Consider the following 25,161-nt stretch of genomic DNA (forward strand, 5'->3'; position numbering starts at 1 on the left):
ACACACACACCCTCGAGCAGAAGCAGCACAGCATCGTAGGTGTGAAGCAGCATGAGATGTGATATCTGTTCTTCTACACACACCGCTGGCTGAGGGACTAACTTAATTACAGCACACCAACCCACTGTACGCGCACTCACTAGCACACCTTGATTATAGGCGGGCAGACACACATACGCACGCACACTCCACCTGTCTGCAGCCAGGAGTCAACATGGGTCTCGTGGTGGGAACCTTTTCCATGCAAACCAAGCAGGTGAACTACCGCAAAGGTAAGAATGAATTTTTTTCGAAATGACCAAATTTCTCTCTCAGACACATGCGTGTGTGTGTGTGTGTGTGTTCACATGCATGTGACTGTCATATGAGAAGATCACCTGTCATGTTGCGTGTTTGTGTCTTAATTACGGAGTCGTGTATGTCATGAATATTGCACAATAAATGCATTATGGGAATGAGCTGAACGTATACAGAGCAGGGATGTAAAGTTGGCAAAAATGTTTTATTCATAATTGGTTTATGATGCAATCTCTGGGCCATCTGCCCTGTGGATTTAGAAATATATGTGCGTGTGTGTGTGTGTGTGTCTTGTAAGTGCAGCCGTGTCATCGGGCATGTCTATAAAAGGTGATGGTATTTACCCCTGTCTGCTCTCCGAACCAACCTGCTTCCTGTCTGCTCTGCGACTGTTTGACAGGAGGAACTGGCAGTGACATGTATGTGTGTGTGTTTCATAGACATAAATAAGAATGTGCAGCTTTGTCCGTGACAACATTTATGTGCAAAATTCCCTCCTGAAACGCAGGAGGGTGAAATGGGGTCAAACATTTTGTGTATGTTGTGTGGAGGCTGTGGGCAGTAAATCAGTGTGGTGTAATCCGTCAGCCTTTGGCCATGGTCTGTCCTGTGTCTGTTGACCTCAAACCTGATGGTTATCATCAGCAGACACAGGGCTGCACCCTAGGGACTGAGGAGACCAAAAACAGTCACATCATGTTTCGCTACACTGTCACATGTAGGAAACTATCAGCACATGATATCGTGTAAAACAGGCTGTGTGTTACATATGCTGCGATGTAAATGTGCTGTGAATCTCTCAGCTGTCTGTATTTTCTGTGGTATACCTGTCAAACAATACAGACCATGTGGAGTATTTGAAATAGCTGTAAAAACACTTTAGAGACCCTTTGAATGGTTGTAAAATACAGGCATACGTATATAGCATCCTGCGTGGGTTGTTTATTTTAATTCCCGACCTGCGTCTCATTTCATTGCATGGCAACAGCTCTCAGCAGATACTTCAGATCTGTGCTGAGCTGATGAGGCACATTTTCAAGATGGAGCCTGAAATATGAAACCTATAGAAAGATTACTGAGGTAACAGGGAAAACACACGTGGCAGCCGTGTTGTCAAACTAACTATAGTTGGGGATGGCAGCAATGCTTACAAAGCAACTGAGATGTATTTTTAGCCCATTTTACAGTCTCCTCTCGTTAGGGTAACCTTCTAATTAGACAAATACACTTTGAAGTTTGCACTGTTAGGGTGTAAGTAGGAGGCCGATAGATGCGTAAAAGTGGGAGTGAAAAATTGAGAAAAGTTGAGGCGAGGTTGCTCCTCCGGGGGCTGCAGTGAATGTGTGTGTGTGCGTGTTTCACCATCTGCTGCTGTGTTATAAAAAGTGTCCTAATGAAAGCAGGGCAGGATTCATTTTTGCATGGAAGGTTGGCCCATCCTCGGTCACCACCCAACATGAGGTAACGACCAGCTGAGATTGACACAAGTCAACTTGCTGAGAATACAGAACTTTTCATTGTAAACAAAACATTTTCGAAAACACAGTCTCACTTTGAGGCGTGTCAAACTCACGAATCTGATGACTATGTGACTGGACAAAATCAAAAAGACTTGTGTTACGACATGACCGCTCCGGACATGGAGGGACTTGATATCCTCCCATAGCGCAAAGATTTGTTTGAAGTGTGCTGCCGATCATATCTTTCATATCTTTTAAACCAGCACACAGACTGCAGATGATACCCGAGATTGTCACACTTGAATGAATAAGACGATGAGATCATTTCTCTCTCCAGCCTTGACTGTTCTCTCAACCTCTGTATTCACTGTCTGTCCTTTTTTAGTAAGTACAATTACAAACATTATATACACCTTCTTTATTTTAATATTTGTGTTTGAGTTTGCATCAATTTGGATTTGATTTATAGAAATGTGTCTCAAAAACTGTGTTTTACTGTGTATTTTTAAATAATACCATGATACTATAATAAGTACAACAGGTGTTTGTGTAGATGTTGAAGCCTCTAGATTTCACTGTAACATGTACATCTCCGTGGTAATTACATTGTTTGAATTGGATCCTATCTTGGGCACAGTGGGCAGTATCTGCTCTTCCTCTCTTCTTCTTTCTCCTCTCCGTCTCCATCACCTTCTTTAAACAAGCGTACAAACAAAAAGAGTGTAACCCATAGATATGCCCATAGACTGTAGGTGTAACTGGCAAAAGCCATAAACTAACCCCCACAACCAACAAATTATTTCACGACTTTTGTTATATACCCCCTCGTAAAAACGTACAGAGGTCCGAACCTCGGTGACCTCAATGATGTATAAGTCTGTGCCTCTGGTAGAGCAGGTTGATGGTTTGATCCCCAGCGCTTCCTGTCTAGCTCAAAACATCCTTGAGCACTTAACTCCAATTGCTCTTCATATCTAGGCCTGTGCCATGCATGGTGATATATAGGCACTCTGCACAGTGCTTTGGTTTAAAAGCAATAAACAAAGGCCATCCATTTACAGTCCTATTCAGAGCTTTTCATAGTGATGAAATGCGTGAAAGTAATTGATAAACGTTGCTGTGCAAACTGACTGCTGTACAGGCTTACTAAATGAAGCCAGACTGATGGCGTGGCCTACATAAAGTTGTTGCTTTCCCACTAGAGAAGCTAGAGGCAGAGATATTAGCCAATGTGCTGCCCATAGGTTGGCGATAAAGAGTTTATCTATATGTATCTGTCGTCATCCGGGGCAAAAAAAAATAAATATATCCACTGTCACTGCACAAACTACTCTGCTCCTGTGAAATATTTCCCAGTGGGTATGTTTATAAACTACAAAACCTGCACCTTGCCAACACATTCATCTCCTTGTCTGTTCGCTCCATTTGTTTTTGCCTCTGCTTTCATTTCTCCGTATACTCTCTCGCTCTGTCAAGTGGATTTTCACCCTCTTTCTCTTTGTCTTACCCGCTCTCACCTCATTTCACCTCCTCATTTTCTCTTTTCTTCAAGTTTTTCTCTTCTGTTTCCCGAGCTGCTCTCTTCTTGATCTATGGCTACTCGTCTGCCTTTGCTGTTTATCTCAGGGGTTCTGTCTCTTTCGCTCTCTCGAACCCTCACATCTCTTTGTGTTTTTTTTGCCCATGCGGAAGATAGCCTTGGCCTCCTCTAAGATCACTCCAACTGCTTTCATGTTGAGTTTTAGTTTGGGGCCGGTAGAATATATGTAAATATACAGTATGTGTGTATGTGGGTCTGCTGGAGAACAAGTGTGTTTGATTCAATGTATCTGTCTGCTGCAGGGCTTAAGAGCTGACTGGAGAGGAGCCCTGTTTCCTTGATAGGCTTTACAGTTTCCACCCCTCTATCTCATCCCTGCACATCAAAAGAAGTGCACAAAAAGGGCCAATTAGGACAGCAAAAGAGCTTTATTAGGCACATGGCAACATGGAAACAGCTTTTCTGGCTAATCCCGGAAAGCATGTGCGTGTTAGTGTGTGACTTAGTATGGGCCTTTAATGATGGAATTGTGATATTACAACCTCATATCTCTCTCTCACATCTGCCTGTCATTTAACATCCTCTGTTAGCGTTTGATCTGTCACTGTTGAAAATTAAACCCACGTTGGAGCATTTCATTAAATAAAAAAATCTATATACTGCATAAATAAAGATACTTCATTTGCATAATATTTGCAGGCAAATACGTTGCTCACTTCCTCAAAGATAAACAACATTTCCGATGCAGTATATCCCCGTAGACAGCTCGGCCCCGTGTTTGCCTTCAGGCCTTTGTAATACTGACGCCAATGAGAGAAATGCAGATGATGAATATAGATATCTTCTTAGCTCTGACTATATGGTCAGGCCCGTATGAACAGTGATGACAGCAGCGTCGCACATCACTTGAACTAAGTTAATGTGACAGCTGAAAGGAGACTCAACTGTAGATGTTGTCAAAGTAGCATTTAGCTCTACGAAGAACTGACATCTCAGTGAGTTTGAATTGAATCAAAACTGTTCTCTTTTCAGCAGTTAGACGTTGAGAGTAAACAAGCTGTCCAGTGAGCATGAAGTATAGCTCTAGTAATCCTCTGAGTAAAACAATAGCACATGAAATGCACTCCAAAAGCTGTTGCTTCCAATAGGAAGCATTGTGTTGTTATGTTGTTTTAATTTTATTTAGCTTACGTTCTCATACCAACCTGTACAGTATCTGTGTAATACAAACATTGGGGGAGGAAGTTATGCAAACACAACAAATTAGTCATTTATATCTGCATGTTCATTACACTAATTAGGCCCGACAGGAAATCTATTTTTTTACTTTTAAATGGGGCAACAGAGGAACAGAAACTAACTAATCCAATAACGTGACACAGAACAGTATATTTCTTTCCTTTTTAAATGCTGAACGAAGAAGCTAGCCTATGAGGGGTCTATGTGTTGCCAAGTAAATCTACACTTTAGAGTTTGGTTTGTGACCTTTGAGAAATAAGAATCTGTTGCAGACAATGTGAAGGAAGGACAGAAGAAGATGCGCAGCTTCAATTATCTGCTAGATAAAATATAAATATATATCTTAAGTGAATGTGTGAGAGAAAATGAGCAGTGGGGGTCGTTTATCATCGCTGACATTCAAACAGTATGTCGTGTTTCTGTTTGTTTTACTGCGCCACTGTTTGGGTTACAGAACAATGTGACAGTTGAAATAACACACTAAAATAAGATCTGACTCTATGGATGTGTGTGTGCTCGTGGTTTTGCTGTAAATAATGCTTGATGCATCCTTGTGCCCTTATAAGCATCAGCCCAGTGAGTCAGGGTTCACAGTTATGTCATTCACTTCATAGGTATCATATTCATCTCTGCATAAACAAGGCAACAAAGCAAGAAAGAAATACAAAATATTATAATTTAGCATTGTTTACAATCGTTGCACCGTAGGGCTGCAGCTGTTTGATCACTCTGGGTCTGAAACTGCCCAAAACTGTAACTCCTCTCTCAGCCTCTTCAGTGACTGACACTTTGAGCTCTTTTTGTTATTTCTGTTTCAATCCTGCAGGAAAAAACAACTCTTTCAACAGCATATTGAATCAGGAATCAGTATTTCCTGCATCTCCTTCATTCTGACAGTATGTGTGTGTATGTGTGTGTGTGTGTGTGTGTACTAAGGCATCACTTCCCATGTCAAACAAGCTAAGAGAATAACAGCGGTGCATAAACTCGTCGAAGAAGAAGACGACTCTATTCCCTTTGCACAGTCGTTCTCTCTCTGACTCTCTTTAGTTTCTCTCATCGATTCCCTATTTAATCACTCTCTATCACCCATCTAAACTTCCCCTCCTGCAGTCTCTCACCTTGCATTGTTTTCCCCTCTCTACATGCCAATCACTATTTCTCACTCTCAATTTATTTATGTCCTTACTTACCCCCCCCCCCCCCCCCCCCCCCCCTTTTTTCCTCTTTTCGCTATCTCCCTGATGACAGATCAACAGCGGAGGCTCCTTTAATTATTCCGTTTTTCATAATGTGATGGGAGCCGGCAAGAGGCTCAGCGTGCATCCACCAATAAAGATACAGACGGGGTGTCTGTGTGTGAATTCATTTGGACAGCTGTAGATATTAGTATTGATTTTCCTAATGGACATGTTCTTCTCGGTCCAAAGCCTCGCTGGCCCTCGTGAGTAATTGCCAAAGCCTGGTATGCCGACAAGACGGTGTCATTCAGCTACATTACAAATTGATAATCTATAACTGCAGGATGGCACGGTTAGGACACGTTCCATGTTGTAGGCCTGCATGTTAGCACTGTTGGTCTGAATGTGCTGCTTTGAAGGAGTGAGCTGATTTTCTGGAGCTTCCACTCGATGGTTCAATCTTAATAAAGATCTTTAGAGTTTCATTTTCTCTCATGCATGCTCCCCTGTTTGTTTTTTTTAACCTCATTCTCTTTGTTCTTCAATCCCCTTCTCTGTAAATGTAATGTTTGCGTGTCCCACTCACACTCTTCTCTGCCTTTTCTTTCTTGTGATGCCACTCGCCCACTCTCCTGGCTCTTGTTACCCACTTCTTTCTCTATCTTCCGCTCTCTGCATCGCACTCTAATCTCCAGCTGGAAGCTTTCCTGGTGTGTTTCCTCCTTATCCTTCTTCATAATCCGCTGCCAAATATGTTCCCATCTCTCCCATTGCTGCCTTTTTTCCTTCCTCCTGATGTGCTGCTGTCCTACCTCTTCAAACTCTTGCTGTTTGCTCCTCTCCTCTGTCTCTTATCTTTCCTCTTTCCTCAAAAGTGTGACAGGGGTCTTGCGAAACAGTCTGCAGCTATTCCTGCACATGCCTGCAGGGAAACACCAGGCAATTCGGCAGCAATGTTACACACACACACACACACACACACACATACACACACACCAACCTCTGGCTCTTTCTCTCTGCTCTACAGACTTTGAAATGATTTCTAGAAAGTGAAACATTTCTGTCAGTGTGTGGAAACGGCCTGTCAGAGACCGAAGGGAGATGGAGATGAGAGATTGGAACAAGCCGGGAACAGTGTTTGAAATGTGTTTGTTTCGGAGAGATTTATTGGGAGAGATGGGCGGATAAAGTTGTATTGGTTTAGGCCGTATGCTTGGAGACACATTTATAGATAGGATAGATGAGAGAGATGGATAGATAGGGTTTAAGGCTAAAGATGAAGTAGGGCACAGTGAAGATCGGGAGAAATAACTGCTTGTAAATTCCTATAGGCAGACTGTCTTTTATAGCAGAGCAAGCAGTGTGTTTGTGTGGCAAATGGTCATGCTCCATGGTGCTGCACACTGTTTAGATGCCTCGAATCAGCCATTCTTCCCGCCAATGGTTGGTGAATGGCCAGAACGTATGTGCATATGTGTGCTTCTCCGTGTATGTTAGCGTGTACGTGTGTGTGTGTGTGTGTGTGTGTGTGTGTGTGTGTGTGTGTGTGTGTGTGTGTGTGTGTGTGTGTGTGTGTGTGTGTGTGTGTGTGTGTGTGTGTGTGTGTGTGTGTGTGTGTGTGTGTGTGTGTGTGTGTGTGTGTGTGTGTGTGTAGGCAGGCTGTCCATTCTGTCTCTCTCGCTGTTGTACAAAAAATATCCCACACATCCGAGCATTCATGAGCCGATTTTCACAGAAGCAGATTGCAGATTTTTTTTTTTGTCACCAAACTAAATCTTTCCAGCTAAATCTTCCCATATGGCTTCCAAACAATCACCCCTCGTTCATTATTCACCATCAGCAGACAAAAAGTGGCCCATATTCAAAGCAGTTGCCACACTTGCAGATGCATTATTATGAACAGGTGGCTGGATATAACAGGACAGCGTGTCTATTCTCCAAATCGACTACTGAAAACTGACTAATGCATCATTTGCAGAAGCAATTAGACATTATGTTTTGCTCATTTAGTGGCAAAAAAGAGATTTGAAATGTTTTCACCCTTAATGCAAACCGTGACTTTGATTATAGTTGACAGTGACATGTTTACATGGGTCCTCAGGCTATAGCTGCTTTTATATTGAAAAGCCATCATGAGTGGATGAGATCCGAGCATCCAGCTAGTTCCTGTTGAGTGTTGATATTATTATCTGAACGCAGTATTTACAGACAGAATTTAGTGCTCTCTCCATTACATTCATTGCAGAGCTATAGTTGTTATAGCCCATTACAGATTCAAACTCAGACTAAACAACATATGAAGGAGATAACATTTGTTTTAACTCAACCAGCTTCTATCCCAGTAATGCATTAAGAATTCTAACCCTATAATATAATTATATCAGTGGCAATTCAACCTGTACAATATTTTGCATTAACGGGGGTGTTGTACTTGACTTCATTATGTTGGGAGGTGTTTATCATTCTTTGTGTCCTCCCTGTTTACACACACGAGGGAGGCAGAATATTAGAAACAACTCTGATTATAATGCAGTCCAACACAAAACAACACTGACTAAATGATTGTATGATTTACGGGATCATAAAAGTGGACATTTGTATTGGATTGCATTAGATTGTATTGGTGTACCTGATAAAATGTATATTGCAATATAACACGGAGGGACCATTCCATATTTTACTTTTCATTAGATTCTGCTGTTTATACTTTTGTACATTTTGCTTGAGCCCAGAATGCAGGACAGTGTGCTACTTTTATTTAAAAGTAATACAATCTGAGTCATTCTTCCTTGATAAATGTGTTGTATGTGCAGTGTTTGCCAGTTGTACGAGCACACTACACGTTGTTTGTCATCTGTAACTGTCTTAGAGTTTGTGTCGTACTTTCATCAAATCAGACCGTGTACCTTGTTTGTATCGATCAGGCTTTAATTATAATGTGATTTCATCTGGTGTGTGCGTGTATAGCTCTCACAGGCAAGAGCGTGTACTCCTGCAGTATTATCTGACACTCGTCATGATCCCTCTATTTCTACCCTACTAAATATCTCATTCTTCTCATCCAATGCCTTTTCCTGCCTTTAATCTCTCTCTCTCTCTCTCTCTCTCTCTCTCTCTCTCTCTCTCTCTCTCTCTCTCTCTCTCTCTCTCTCTCTCTCTCTCTCTCTCTCTCTCTCTCTTCTTACATTCTTGACTTTAAGCCTTTTCCCTCCGTTCTGCTCTCTTGCTGCCTGCTGTCTCTCTTCCTTCCTGCCCTGGGAGCCAATCTGCTACAACACACTCTCTCTCCATCCCTTTATCCGTCCCCTGTTAAAGTCTATGTGGGGGTATTATGGATGGATGACCAGGAATGATGGATGGAGTGAATGGAGGTGTTGATGGATTGAAGTGGCCTTTTTTTATGAACAAGCCCTGATGTTGAGGGGGAAGAGAAGTGATGCACGGGGCTCTTCATCATTTTTGCACACATGCGCATGTTTTCTCTTCACTCCATAATTCATATTTACCTCTCAAATCAGTACTTCAGGCTGTATCTATTTGCATATGTGTCCTCCGTCAGAGGGCAACAGATGCTGTTATGTGTGAAATGTAACATGGCATGTTTGTTGTTTTTTTCCCCAGAGTGAATCACAGTGCGTTATCATTTACAAATCAATGGGTACACTCATATTCATTTATAATTTAGTGAATCAGCATCCTGGCGATTTCATACTGAATCACTGATGCTCTGCTTGGCTCCTGGCTCGCGGATGTATGTGGGAGTGAGCTAGAGAGAGAGAGTGAGAGTGAGAGATGGAGGGCGGCTAAAACCCCTAATAAAAAAACCAACGGTATCGGAGGGAGGGAGTTATAGAGAGTGCGAGAGTGAGGGGAGAAACAGGGGAGAGAGAGAGGAGCGCCAATGAGAGGAGGAGCGCCGTGAGAAAGCGTGAAAGGAGGGATGATAGAGAGAGGGGTTTCTGCCAAGAGCAGCCATTGAGAGAGGAAGAGAGGGAGGGAGAAGGGGATGAGAAGAGGAAAGAGGGCGAGGGAGTGTGTGCGTGCGTTCTAGCCGTCTAAACACGTGACAAAAGAGATACAGACTTCAGCATACAGGCGCGCTTGTTTCCACGACGACGACAGCAAACATGGGGGCTGTGGTGGGTACGCTGACCATGCAGACCAAGACGAGGAGGCTGTCCAGGGGTGAGGGAATACATACACACACTTGCATGTGCACATAAACATATGTAAATACGATGCATGCACACATATGGGCAGGGGAACTTTTGACAATGTGTTTTACTGTATCTTACACACACACACACACACACACGCACACACTCACAAAAATACAGCGCACGTACGCAAGCTGCACAACAAAGATTAATAGCAGCTGGTATTTCAGTTGCGATGCAGTGAAAGAAAGAGGGCATATGGTTTGTGTGTGTGTGTGTGTGTGTGTGTGTGTGTGAAAGAGAGACCAACAGGTGTTCTTGCAGGAAAAAGAGCATCTTTTTATTCGACAACAAAGTTTTAGTGCGACAGTGTGTGAGCGTGAGTGTGTGTGAGTCTGTGTGAGTGTGTGTGAGTGTGTGTGAGTCTGTGTGAGTGTGTGTGAGTGTGTGTGAGTGTGTGTGAGTGTGTGCGCGCGCAGAGCAAACCGAGGGAGGTGAGTGAGAGACATCTTCTCTGACCGTGTTTGAGTCAGCGTGTGTGTGTGTGTGGTTGAGTGATGTGTATGTCGCTCCGTCTATCTGGCCGTGTGCTCATCGACGCTGGTAAACGCACACATGTCGAAGGTATTTGTCACTCTGCTCACACACTGCTTTTCCGTCTTGCTGTTACCTTGGAAGCACGGTAGCCATGGCAACAATAGATGTCACATTCGGGGTGCGGGGAGGAGGGGGGGGGGGGGGATTGGAATATAAGTCAAGTAAGTCAAGGCCATGTGAAAGAGGCTGACACAGTGAGAGATGTTGTGGATGTTTTTTTAAGACCTGTTGCCTGTGAGAATTGTCTTACTCCGTCCTTACTCTAAGCCTCATTCACATACATGTAAGGAAATCAAACTGCACTAACTGGCACACTGAGCAGAAGTCCAACGCCAGGGTGAAAATATGCCCTATTAATTGTGTGCAGTCATTTAAACGTATTTGTTGGTTTGTCAAATTAGACCATGCAGGACGTTTTCCAAGTGAGTGCATATGGCTCGTTTCATCTTTTGAATCAGCTTTTTTTTTTTTGTGCTCCACAAGCACAAAACCAACACCTTAAAACGGCAAGGCGTAAATGTGTTGCTATTTTGAATAATGAGGTGATTGTAGATGCACTCACATTGTGCAAACGTGTGAAATCTGACTCGTCCTGCAAATGAAAGCCGAGCCTATTTACCTCCACGAATGCCCTGCAAAAACATAAAGGAGTGGGATGCCGGGGCTATTTGGAGGTTGTTTGTAATTCTGCTGTTGTGTTGTGGTGCTCGAGCGTCTCTCCCGCTCTTGCTCTATAACATGTTGTCTGTGTGCAGGATTAGTGCAGCGGGGCTTGTATGTGTGCAGCTGCCCATTCTGTGGCGTTGCAGATAACTTATTATCCGGGATTGTGACACTGACAGTGACACCGAAAGGGAGACGGTGCACAGCTGTAATGTTGTGGGATTAGATTCCTACAATGATTGATCCTCTGAGCACGAGCACATCACTGTGCGCTGGAGAAGAAGAAGAAAAAAAAATTGTGTTTGCGCCCTGCGCCTCGCTGGATGTTTTCATGCCTGCTTGTCTGTTTTCATCAAGGCTGCTTGTTGCTCTCTCAACTTGCTTTATTTTCTGTCAAGTGGTCTTTTTTTCCCCCCCGACAGCCTCTCTTCGTCTCTTCTCTCCCACCTGTTGTTTTGTCTCCCTGGTTTCTTCTGGCAGGCTAGCTGCTGTTTTCCTTCACATCTGTCCTGGTGACCTCTGACAACTCATCTCTCCAGCAATCTTCTCACCTGGCATTTCTCTCTCCTCCCTGGTGTATTTTTCATTTCTTTTTCAGCCCCCGTGTCTGTAAATTCGTCACTTAGGCTGCTGCCTGCAGCAATGTTGTCTCAATCTTCTCCCTGTCTCCCTTCCCTGTCACTCCTCTGCTTCCCTCTCTTATCTTGCTTTCTTTGTGTTCTCTGCTTCCTCTCTCCCCGCCCCTCAACCTCGTCTTCGTTGTTTTTCCCACTGTTTCACATGTTTTTCTCTTCCATTTTATCCTGCTCCTTTCTCCTCTCCTTGTTAATTCCCCCTTTCTCCCTCCCTCTCCACACGCGTTTCTCTTTATCTTTACTTCTAATGTCCCCCGTCACACTCTCACATGGCACTGCCACAATCTGCTTCTCCTGGCAACCTCATTTCCTCTCTTCCCTTTCCTCTCTCTTTTATGCCTCTATTCTTTCTCTCATTTGTGCCCTTTCTCCATCACCCACACTCCCATTAGCTGGTGTGAGTGCTTATTAAGTCATTTCGTCATTCTCCTCTCTTGGCATCCAGCAGTGTGTGTGTGCCTTTGTGTGTGTTTGTGTACTTCTGCAGATTAGACATGTATTTACTCAAAAATCAATATTGGCATGCTGGTACCTACGTGTGTATGAGCTGTATTTGACTCACTCGTCCCAAAAATAATCAGCAGTGGCACACTAACATGTGAGGAAGTGAAATGTTGATTTCTGTGTGTGTCTCCGCCTTGCGGACACACAAACACACAAACACTGCAAACACCCTCCAGCACTTCAGTCCTCATTCACAGGCTGAGGGTTAGTACGCAAACAGATATGTGTGAGCATGCAAGCATGAGAGTGTATAGTCTTTTATGTGTACTTGTGCTTGATATTTCATCTATGACCCTTGAAATAATGTGTTGTTTGTTTTGTTTGAGGTTGTGCGACTGCATGCATGTGGCTATCTGCGTGTCAAAGTGTGTTTGTGTGTCATCAAGCAGAGCGTGTCATTGGACTTTCAGTGAACCACCCAAAGGCCACTCCCTATGTCCACTGGCTTGGCTGTTTACTGTGGAAAACAATGCATCCCAGAATGGGAGCTTGAATTGTTGTGCAGCTTTTGCAGGACTGTTGCTCCACTCCACCAGGGAACCCATGGCCAGTAGAGCTGCTACCTTCTTGGAGAGCGCTCCCCGCCTTTAATGAGGCCGGCGAGAGCGAGTCCTCTCCATCGCCGCCAGGACGGCAGATTAGGCTAATTCAGATTATGCAAATGACACACTCTCTGGCAAGGATTACAGGCCACTATATATAGGAAAGAGAGAGCATGGCAGAGTGAGGGAGATAAGAATAGGAGGATTCAGTGGGCATCAGAAGAAAGTTGGAGATAGAGGAGAAACGAGAGCTAACATTAACAGCCAGCGGTAGTTAGAGGAAAGTTAGACGTTAAATCATGTTTCTGGGCTGGAGTGTGTGTGTGTGTGTGTATTCATGTGGGAGGTATTTTGTGTGACAGGGTGCTGGCTGGGGAGAGCGGCAGGCAGTCTTTTCTTTGCTTCAGGTCGTCGCCTAACATTGTAAACAATGGTTCAGGGTTTTGCTCACTGTTAGACTCCATGTCTGATACTAGCTTGTGTAATATTGGACGTATAACTCTCAAGGCGGTTTTGGAACACATGTCCTGCAGGTTTCTAGCAATAATAAAAATTAAAAAAATAGTAAGTATGCCCTACAATTAGACCTTGGGAAAGTGTCTCTTAGTGCAGTAAGATCCAAATTATTTACAGTTTCAAAACTGTGCACTTGGACTGGCAGAGGATATCCACTCTACGCCCAAATGGATTACAGAACAGGCCCAGTGGGCCAAGGAGCCCCTATGTGTAAGGATTACAGATACTTGAACCCAAAAGCACAACTCGGAGACAAAATACAAGTCTAGCTCTTTTTACTTGTGTCAAAACCGGGAGGTCAGTCAAATAGGTAAACAAATCCAATAAGGGGCAGGCAAAAATCCAAGGTTGAAAACAGGCAGATCAGGAACAATATAAAGATACGCTGGAGAGCTTGGCAATAACACACAAGACAATCTGGGAGGGAACAAGTGCAAGTGAGTTGACCTAAATAGTGAGGGCTAATGAGGGGATGGGCTGCAGGTGAGATGGGCGTGGAGGACCAGGTGAGGGGAACGAGAGGTGATCGGGTGTGAATGGCAGGATCTGAAATGACAGGAGAGTTAATTAAACAAGCCGACAGGACGAAAACAGACTAATATGAAGGGGAATTCGTGACACTATAAGCTTGGTTTGATATGATCATTTTTAACATGTTTCGTTTGTAAGTCAAAGCCTTCAGTCAACTGACCAGATAATTTGTTTTCAGCTGATCCCAGACCATAGCCCGCTGCTACCATTTTGAAATGCATGTTATACGATGGTAAAGGACTAAAAAGCAGATGTGAATTCATCACGCTTGAAATGTTATATAGATGTGAAACTGAATATTCCGCATGTGCTATTTGTTTGCTTATCACATGTCGTCTTTGTTTTAATGTTCCTTCTTCTAGCATCTTTTCATGTGTACATTTTATCAGTGCACGCTGCAGTGCATCTTTTTGTATGAAATATGCTTTATATATTACGTATTATTACTGCAGTGTTATTATGTTATAAAGGTGAAATTGTGTTTTGCATGTCATAAATCCGCAAGTTATTTTCACATGCCCTTCATTTGAAAGAACTCAGGCCGCATTAAGCCTTTGTTAGTCTGTTTGACATGCTCCACACGTTATTTTTAATATTGTTGGTATAGTATGACTGAAAGTATGTAATTGTTGATAAACTGTGGCTGTGAGCTTTCTTGCTCACTGTGTTCTTGAAGACAGAAATGTTGCTGATTGGTCACAGTGAGAGACAGCTGATTGAACAAACACAATATACACTTAATCATCCGCAACAGGGAGCATCTTTTGAATGTCGGGCAAATTAAATTGAATGCTTCTCTTGCCACGAAATTGAATTCTACCCAGCACTACCGCTTCAATCCCAGAACAGTAAATAAAGCAGACCTTCAATTGAAGACTCTGTGGAACCCTCTCGATCCAGCAGAGCCCCCTGCAGCCTGCGAGACCGTGGCTACACTTCACCTGGTCGGGCAAACACAGCTCCTCTCCACATTCACATTAAGACGACGAATGAGTGCCCGCTGGTACATGTTCACTTCATCATTTAATGGTTTACATTTTAAGAACATGGCACTTTTTTTTTTACTCATTATAGACAGAACACATAGGAGAAAAACATAAAAAAAAGGATCCGGATTGCTCTGTCCCCTCAAAAGCGTGATACATCCCTGGACATATTCAGGGGTTCTTATCCTGTCTTAACGTTAACCTGTAAACATCGTCCATTCCTCCCACTTCTCACGACATCGCTCCTCTTGTCCTGTGAGTTAACAGTTCCATATCATCTATTTCATTCACAATTATCAGCCACCCAGCTTGTGATGGTGTCTACATGTACTGCGCCTCACATTTCCTCCGACATGGCTGAACAATAGACGGATATTTGCTTGTAATTTGGGGGGGAAATAAAGACTCTAATTACATTCTTCCAACAGCGTTCTCTCCAAGTACGCGAGGATGTTGAGGACTGTTGTGTCCTCCAAATATAAAACCATTCATCCTTTGTAGTATTCACACCAAGCTCTTTTTCTTATTTCAGTTTCAGTATTATTCTATATTCCTTTGAATTGTAAACTCCAACTATGGTTCAAATTATTCCATTTTTATCCAAGTTAACTTTGTGCTTTATTTCTCTGCCAAAAACATGTGAAGCGGTCCTGGTTATTTAGTGAATACTTGTCTTTCAGCTCCTGGAAACTCGGAACACTCCCATCTTAATGTAACTGCATATTGCTGTTATTCCATATGAAATACATTGATCTTCTTCTAATCTGTATTTTCGTACCAATTTAAATCACATCTGTAACGTAAATCGGGTGACAACATCCATCTGTTCAGGTAAATCTGAATTCCCCTTCCTTCTATGTATCGTTCAAGGTTTTTCAATAAATTACTGGTCTAATTTGAGCTGCATGGAAATATTCCCCGAGGTTTGGTAATGACATTCCCCCTTTTTGTTTTCCAATGTGTAATGTTTTGTACTTGACTCTTGGCCTTTGGACTTTCCATATAAACCTCGAAATAACTTTATCACAGGCTCTGAATCGTTTCTCAGGGATCTCGATTGGTGACGGAAAGAAACAAAGGAGTCTTGGAAGTATGCTCATTCTTTTAGTGTCTATCCGTGAACTGAGATCCAGTGGAAGAACAGCCCACCTCTCCATATCACTCCTAATGTCCTGATCCACTTTCATATAGTTGGCTTTATATAGATCGTCAATACTTTTTGTTATAGTAACCCCGAGCTATGTCATTCTTTTAGAACTCCAACTTAAGTCAAGTGTTTGTCGTATAGTTTTGCATGGTTTGTAATTCAGTGTTAAAATCTCTGTTTTCGATAAATTCTATTTATACCCAGAGTAAGAGCCGAACATCTCAATTTAGTTGATTAATAAAGGAAGGCATGTGTCAGAACATGGCACATTTTATTTGACACAGACATTTTGTTCTCATTTTCTGAGCTGTATCATGATGCGGCTAAACAAAATCTGAAGTAACACATGTAATGAAATGTACAACACCTCTTTATTAGCAGCCTTGGTGCACACTGGTGTCCTCTGTTAGTCACTGCTGCCCCCTGCTGGTACTTGCAGGTTATAGCAGCTTATGTCTCTTCTCAGTCAGACACGTTACAATATTTAGACAATATAAAGGGGAATGGGTCCTGTTGTCTCACTGGGTGTCTTCATAATTACTGACCTGGATAAAGTGTAGTTTACAGTGTAGAGTAAGTCATTTTAAAAGGACGCAGGCTTGTTTATTTAGAAAGGTCACTTTGTAGTAAATTAAGCCTCCTGTTGTTTGGGGAGGACTGTGTGTCTTAATGGGGCCGATTAATCAAGTGCTGATCTGCTCATGAACAGACACGCTCACACACACACACACACACACACACACACACACACACACACACACACACACACATGCACAGTCACAAGACAAACACATACGGTCGGACAGTAGAGGATGAGTTTATCATTGTTACAGAGTGCTCAGGTCGGACCTTCAAGTTAGAGCTCTGTTCCCCAAGAGTGAAGGACACGGGGACTGTAACAGAGGGGGGATGTGGGGAGACAGGGGAGGGAGTTAGTGGGATGGAGCGGAGGTCAGGATGAGAGGGGGGAGATGCCCCAGGGAGTCAAGAGACAGGGGGATAAAAAGACAGAGTCAGAGAGAGGCAGGCGAGTGCTGGTCTCACAGAAGGCAGGATGGATAGAAAGTTTATAGGCTTAAGGGAGAGGGAGAGAAACAAATTGTAGTCAGAATAGGGTGGCGAAGCAAAAGCAAGTCAAGAAAGTGGGACAAGTAATGGACTAAGAGGTGAGTTGGAGACACAAAGCTTCGGAAAGTGGAAAGAAAGAAGTTAATCAGAATGGAAAGTGAGGAGCAGAATGAGAACAGCTTACACACAGTAGCCGTCATTCTGCTGTGCTGTGGGGCCGTCAAAATGCTGCATCTGCTGGGAGTCATCAGTGTAGAGGGTGAGTCAGTACTACAACTACTATCACTGTGTTCACACGACCAGCGAGGTTGGAACGAGGACTTGTTTTCACCGATGTCTCTGAGCAAGTTATTTCGACAATAACATTGAATTATTTATTTGGAAACAAAACAATGAAACAGTGAATACATTTAAGAAGCTGCAGACTGACTGTTCACACTCTCAACTGTAATGAATTCTTGACTATTGACAATAACTACTCAAGGTATAGACTTGCAGAGGACTTGCATATTTTGTTCTGCTACTTTAGATTGTATGTCTTCATGTATGGATACTTTCTAACCAGTGATTTTAATTTACGGTAGATACTAAAGCCTATTTGTTTTCTTCATATTATCACAATGTTGCCTATTGCATTTTTTACTGCATGCACATACTGCTTATCTTACTTTTGTACATGCTGTAATAACTTTGCCCTGCTGACCAGTGTGATCATAAGTTCAGTGATGAGAAGAAATGACTGAGTGGGGGTCAAAAACAAATTCAAAGGGACAGTTCACCCCCAAATCAAAAATACATGTTTCCTCTTACCTGTAGTGTATTCATCAAGATGGTTTTGGTGTGAGCTGCCTCGTTTTGGAGATATCTGTAGAGATGACTGCCTTCTCTTGAATTAAATCGGACTACTTGGCACTCGTATTGCCGTATACGTATGTATTTGTTGGCGCTTTGAGCACCACAAGCCGAGTGCCATGTAGTCCCATTGTATTGAAGAGAAGGCAGACACCTCTTCAGCCGATATCTCCAAAATTAGGCAACTCACACCAAAACAATCTAGATTGATGACTGCACTACATTTCGGAGGAACAACATGTAGTTTTGATTTGGGGGTGAACTGTCCCTTTAAACCTGAATACTAATTGATCCTGACTCTCACACAACTATACGTTGCTGTGGTAGTTTTAGTGTCAGCATGTAGTGTGACTGTGCAGGTGCCATCAAGGCTTTAGCGTGGACAATAGAGTCGCAGTGAAGCCTGACAGAGGAGTGCACTGGTGTCGCCCTAAAGGTGCATGAATCGTGTACTGATTTACGTTTAAAATAGAAGCGGGGGTACAATGGTTGGTACAGTATGCAAGACCATCACATCAGGGTCTGTGTTATGAATGCATTTAGAATATGTGCATGTGTATCACACTTTTTTTAGTATGTGTCTTTGTTATAGTGCGAGTGTATGTGTGTGTGTGTGTGTCATACAGTAGGCCATATCTGAAAACCACTGGGATTTGGGTGTGAATAGCACCTTCATGAGTGTGAACCTCCACCTTAATGTGACACTGAACTGCCTGAGTGATGAAACAAACAGCCCTCAGGGGGGGTGTGTGTGTGTGTAATAAACTCATGTTAGATTACATAATATGTTTTTAATGTGGGCTATTACAATTTAAAATTACAATCATATCAACATGTTCAATGATACCAATCCCATCATTTAAGAGTATACACAGTACAATATTGGATTAGAGGTTCAAAGGTATGTAACATCATTTCAATTCAAACCTACTTTCAAACTTAAAGCCGTCAATGTAGGTTCACTAAAAAAAGCTTGTGTTTGCCACTGACAGGCTCAGATTGTTTCTGACAACCTATAAAAAGATTAGACAATCTCTCGCTTGATCGGTTCTTTTCATTCTGAGAAGTCTCGTTCTCAAATCGTTGCATCCACAGAGTCTATAATTATCAAAATATTCAACCATGACATTAAAAATCTTTTAGATAACACTAAGCTATGCTTTACTCCAACAGAACAGACTCTGACCACACTGACACTCCTCTCTCCAATTCTCACTCACGTTTCCACCTCTGTCTTCAGGCAACAAGTCACATGACACGATAAGAAACAGAAAGTAAAAGAAGAGAAGAGCATTTTATTTTTCTGTAGGGTCTTTTCCATAATGTTGTCAGTCACTTATAACAACAGTCTGAGCCAGCTGGTGGAAAAAACAAGCAATTTTAGTCGACGTGCGTTGACGGTGAGGAGTTGCCTCGAGCGATTACACTGCATCCTGTTCAGCAGCTGCCATCTGTAGCGTTCTCACTCAATACAGGACCATTTTCGAAGGTTTTTGACCCCATTAGTCACTTAGACACAAAAACATAGAGAAATAGGGTCCAAGTTGAAAAATACCAAAGTTCCACTTTAAATCATGAATACCAGCACTTCTATGCGGTTATTTGCATGAAAAGGTCTGCAGAAGGATGAAATGTGAAGACTTTCGACTGAGGTTTAATTTAGCAGTGAGACGGAGTTGTCTTTGCCTGGCACAATAAACATGCTGACCTGTTACCCTGGATTGTCATCATTTGACGAGGTATTGTGTAATGAAGCTTAACAAAGCACTAATGGTCTCGCCACACAGATAAAACGTTTCTATTTCAAGACTGTCGATGTTTCAAAATCTGGAGAGCCAAGGACAGTGTGAGCACTGCACTCTGTGACACTTCACGCAGGACAGGAGCCCTTTGAAGAGCTTGAGCTCACTCACTGTATGACTACCTTCCATTCCAACCCCTGGCTGCTTACATCCTCTGATAATGGTGCAATGATCTGTTCACTGATTGCAGCAATTTGCATGTAAATGCTAAAGAAAGAGAGAGGAAAGTATACTTGATCACCAAGCAGTGCTTTGGATGGTAAGTTAGCTTTTATAAATAATTAGAGGTCTACACAGGCAGCAATCTACCCAATGTCTAAATGCCCAACAGTCTTTTCTCCAAAACATTCCTATATCACGATGCTTTTTAACGAACTATAATGGCTCAGGAGACGATGATACCTGCAGGGCTCTCTCATATGAGCCGCTCTAAAGCTAACACAGCTGGACAGGTTCAGGCAGGTCGGTGACGGACATTCAGACTTTATTCTGAAACGGGGTTCATAAAGCGTATTACTTAACCACCAATACGCTTTTTTTTTTTTGTGCAGCATTTTACTGCTGCACATTATGACTACTTTATCATGTTCCGTTTTTTTATGACTATTTCTATTAAATTATGCATGGTTATAAGATTATGCGTAATTATTACATTCTAGCTTGTTTCAGGGAGTGTGTGTGTGCAAATGTGTAGACAAATGGGATTTTATGGCATGTTCAACCATAGGCACTATGAGGCTGTGTGTGTGTGTGTGTGTGTGTGTGTGTGTGTGTGTGTGTGTGTGTGTGTGTGTGTGTGTGTGTGTGTGTGTGTGTGTGTGTGTGTGTGGTGTCTCAGAGTCAATGGTTTGTCCTCTCTCCCCTCCGGCGAGGAGAGTAATGAGTTGTTAATGATAGGGCCGGTGAGAGGAGGAACATGGAGCTGTTAGACTGACCTCTACTCTCATCCTCTCCTCTCTTCACCTTCCCCTTTAAAAGTAGAGTCTTATTATTTCTGCCTTTTCCAACTGATTAGATATTTCAAACTTTAGATTATTTCACTGTGTCCCCGCTCCCGGTCATATGTCCACTTTCTTCTCCTCTATATTACTTGGATAACCTATCCTTCCTGTCTTTTTGCTGTGTCACTCTTTCATTGTATGAGTTAGGAATATTGCTTTATGTCTCTTCAGACAAATGTGATGACGACTTGGAGATGACCATAGTGTGCCATCGACCGGAGGGCCTCAACCAGCTGGAAGCGATAACCAACTTCAACAAAAGAGAGCTCCAAGTGCTCTACAGGGGCTTTAAGAATGTAAGTGACTGTGCGGGTTCATGTCATACCTCAAAGATACATACAGTACAATATGTACAGCTTTAATCTTTCAGTGCCATCCTGGCTTGTGCAGTAACCCATCTTACCCCTATAGCAATCCCACTATACTGTAACCAGAGACATGGACGGATCAAACATGACCTGTGTGATAGATTCATTGGGCCTGCTGGTAAAATAGTCTCCTTCATCTGAGCAAACAACAGGTGCATAACAAAAACTGTTGGAAAACGATCAGAGTTCATTTCAGCCCCAGGAGCTGTCCACAGTATCAGTTTGTGTGTCTCTTGAACATGATTGTGTGTTATAGTTACATTGCTGTGCTGTAGCTACAGTCGATTTATTATTAAGATTTTATTTGGAGACCAAATCATTTTGGTTGTGGGCCATTCTTGGACCAGGGGCTGATTATTTGTTTCCCACTAAACTTGTGTATTTTTGGTTTTGTTGGTGTTATTGCCTTCATTTTATTGTTATTGTTAATCATATGTAGATCTTTAGCGCATTCTTTCTTTTTAACTTTTGGTGTCTCTTTTGCCAACTAAATTAAAGCTCTTTGTAAAAACTAGACTGAATAGTGACACCATGGACAGATGGTCAGAGTTTGCAACTGCAGTCTGTTCTACTTTTGGTGATATAAGACGATAATAAACTACAAACGTTAGAGGTTTGACCAATAGCCAGTCTCCAATCAACTTTGTTTAATCCTTTAATTTATTTAAAGCCTCCATCCGTCTCTGTCCACCTCTATTTGACCGTCCCTCCTCCTCACCCTCTCTTTCTGCCCCCCCCCCCCCCCTCTCTCTTTCCAGGAGTGTCCAAGTGGCGTCGTAAATGAGGAAACCTTCAAGCAAATATACTCCCAGTTCTTTCCACATGGAGGTAAAGAGAGTGTTTTGTGCTGTTTGAGTCTATACCCGTAATGTTTCTACCAAAATGTACTGACGAGCATTTTCTTCTTCTTCCTGCAGATGCCAGCACCTACGCACACTACCTGTTCAACGCGTTTGACACAGCAAACAGCGGCTCCATAAAGTTTGAGGTTCGCTTGATTCTTCCAATTCAAATCGTATTCTTCTTTTATTTTCCAAACTAGCTCTCCAATTTCCGATTTTCATTCTGTCCCTTTTTGTCTCCATCAGGACTTTGTGACAGCTCTGTCGATCCTGCTGAGGGGCTCCATCACCGAGAAGCTCCAGTGGACCTTCAACCTATACGATATCAACAGAGATGGATACATCAACAAAGAGGTGTGTCTTTGTGTATGTGTGCATGCCTGACCTTTATTATTTCCCCGATTGTGGTCATATTCTCTTTGTGTTTGTATTTTTATGTCACACGTCTCGTTTGTGTGCGTTTGTACTCGTGTTCCGTTTCATAGGAGATGACAGACATCGTCAGAGCGATATACGACATGATGGGGAAGTACACTTACCCTGTCTTGAAAAACGATGCACCCAAACAGCACGTGGAGGCCTTCTTTCAGGTAACAACATTGGAGTCCTTTAATTAATTAAGACTAATAAAAAAACTCAACAACACAATTATTGGTGGTTGACCAAACAGGGATGCACCAGTCAATTGCATGCTTTACATTTCCAAAAGCAGGAACAGCAGAAGACAAACTAGGTTAGCATGAGCAACGATATCCTTAATGGCTAAAGAGCAAATAAAAGAGTGAAAACACACAAACAAATCTTTAAAAGAAGACATGTGGGTGCTGGACCCACTGACTAGTAGCAGGTGCTGTGGTGTTTCTGCAGTAGAGCTCTGAGAATGACACGATGACAGTGACCTCACAGAGTACGCCACTGATTTCAGTCTATGTATTTATAAACTAATTTGTGTCTTTGATTAATATCTTAATATTTTTGAGAAATGGACTGACACTATGTGTGTTGCTCTCCACAGAAAATGGACAAAAACAGAGACGGTGTGGTCACTCTGGATGAATTCATCCTCTCTTGTCAAGAGGTACGCTCGTCTTTCATTCCTCAAAGTTCACTTCTCTCTTACATAATCCTGAGGATCCCTTTAACTCTGCAACAGACTTCACCAAAGACATGTTGATGTCTCACAATAGGAAATGCACAGGTGTAAATTATTCAATTAAATGTGGCTTGATTCCATTTACAGAGCAGAGCCATCAGTAATGTTATTAGTAGCACTTCGCTTTTCCTACTGTGACAAAATGTCTGCTGTGAAAAATGACTATTGTAGCTTTTTAAACAAAAAAAGTCACTATTTTTCTTACTATTTTTTGCTTATCTTCTTCCTTTGCAGGTTTCACTATACTGGCTATTGATTAAGATCTTTGCTACCTTTGATAAAATGTGTTTGTCCGTCTGCAGATAGATCACTGAACCAACATTTCACAGGTCTTTACTGCCCTCCAGTGGCCAGTAAAATAAATGAAATGGTGATTGTTGGATGACTTTCTCACATTCAGCCTCTTTATTTCCCATCTTTTTTGCACAGGATGAAAACATCATGAGGTCTCTACAGCTCTTTGAAAATGTCATCTAGACAACAAAGAAGAGGGAGACGGCACAATAGACGAAAGCACAGACCGAGATAGAGATGGAGAAGGAGAGATGAACATGCAAGAGAAAAGGAACAGCATAGCTTGCCATTGAAACGAAAAATTGGATCTTGTCGCTTTGTGACGGTTGCCACACAACTTCATAGAGGGCATCTTGCTGTAACACATCTGTGGCGACAAACGTTTTGGAAAACGCCCTTTGGACTTAAACCCTTTATTTGACGTCTCTGTAACCATTTACCTCGTCTCCATCTCCCTTCTTTGTTGCTGTCGCCTCAGACAGTGCGCATTTCATGGCATTGTGTAAATACTGATTCCCCTAACATTTGGTCCAATACTTTTCTGAAACGTGTAAATTGAACCGTATTATCAAGCAGGACTGGAATTCCCAGAAGCAGCTTAGCAGTGAGATCAACCCAATGCATACTTTGGTGCATTAGAGGCTTACGTAGTAGCTGTTTTCATCATGAATTTCTGTGTCAATACAACAAACGTGAGCAATATTGTGAAGCATGCAAGACAGAGGCCTATTTAACGTGTATGTGCCGTAAAACAAACTTGGTGGCAATATACTCCGCTAAGTGCATACATTTGGGAAGGCCAAGGTCTGAGTGTAGCATCTCACTGAGCCACCTCATCAGGCCTGTTAAGGTTTGTAGAGCTGAATTCAACCTCAGCCAGCTTGCAGTCTTTTGTCTCGTGGCAGCTTGCAACAGTCCTTTTTACACCTATTGTGTGTGTGTGTTCCAGTGGTGTCCGTCAGTGTTTCAATGTTGTAACGACTCGACTGTAGATATTTAACTGTTGTATTTGTGGCCTCTTAACGGCGTGTGGAATTATTCATGTCTTGTCTGCGTGTTTCTGATTCTGTCTATCTGTCTATCTTTCTGTCAAATTGGATACAACTAATTATTCTACATGACACTCATTGTTAAATAAATAAAGAGTCCATTTAGAGGTTTACTGGCATACAGATGCAGAGTTAAACAGGGACGTGCATGTGTTTATTTGTGTGGTTTTGTTGTCCTAAAGTTTACGTTTGCCTGAATATAAGTGTTTTTTTCCTAGCATGTAGCTTCATCTCGGGGACACCACAATCAGTCCAGCTCAACTGGCCGTGTTTCCGCCAGAGAGGAGAGTTTCGTCGTCAGTTCTCTCTGTTAAAAATGTTGACCCGGAGCGACCAGCCTTTCACTGTGAGGGAGCGACAGGAGAGGGGAGCTAGAAGGAGGGATTGTGGAGAAAGATTAGAGGAAGATGAGAGAGTAAGACAGAAGACGAGAGAGACCTTGTCACTGAATCCGAAGGAATGGAAGCCATGTTTCGAACAAGAGCCATCGTTTTGAAGATTGAGCAGGAAATACAGATTTATAAATGATATACCGTCATGCCCACTCACTGTGCTACCAATAGTGTAATACAAATCCTTGCTGAGACGTGCTCATCTCAAAAGTACCCAGACACACTTCAGATAGACTGACAGACAGGAAGACAAACAGATAGACATCTTAAAACTGTCAGAATGAAATAATGTGTGTATTGAAATATTGTATAAAATCATTATATTTATCAATAAACTTTGCAAGA

The 25,161-nt window shown here is 42.4% G+C and overlaps 1 protein-coding gene across 3 annotated transcripts; it reads left to right on the plus strand.

Moving 5' to 3' along the window:
- Window positions 1–25,161, plus strand: kcnip1a (Kv channel interacting protein 1 a). 3 transcript variants are annotated; one of them, XM_076103856.1, is made up of 8 exons: window positions 1–272; window positions 20,890–21,014; window positions 21,845–21,914; window positions 22,004–22,074; window positions 22,175–22,282; window positions 22,414–22,518; window positions 22,944–23,006; window positions 23,511–25,161. In XM_076103856.1, the coding sequence occupies exons 1-8, from the start codon at window positions 215–217 to the stop codon at window positions 23,556–23,558; spliced, it is 648 nt and encodes a 215-aa protein (XP_075959971.1). In that variant the 5' UTR covers window positions 1–214; the 3' UTR covers window positions 23,559–25,161. The 3 variants fall into 3 exon arrangements, with proteins under 3 accessions (XP_075959971.1, XP_075959970.1, XP_075959969.1); XM_076103855.1 differs by lacking the exon at window positions 1–272 and adding an exon at window positions 9,662–9,902; XM_076103854.1 differs by lacking the exon at window positions 1–272 and adding an exon at window positions 10,011–10,498.

Source organism: Anarhichas minor, unplaced genomic scaffold, assembly GCF_050575085.1.
Source record: "Anarhichas minor isolate MPS153535 unplaced genomic scaffold, ASM5057508v1 ptg000028l, whole genome shotgun sequence".
Classification (NCBI taxonomy): domain Eukaryota; kingdom Metazoa; phylum Chordata; class Actinopteri; order Perciformes; family Anarhichadidae; genus Anarhichas; species Anarhichas minor.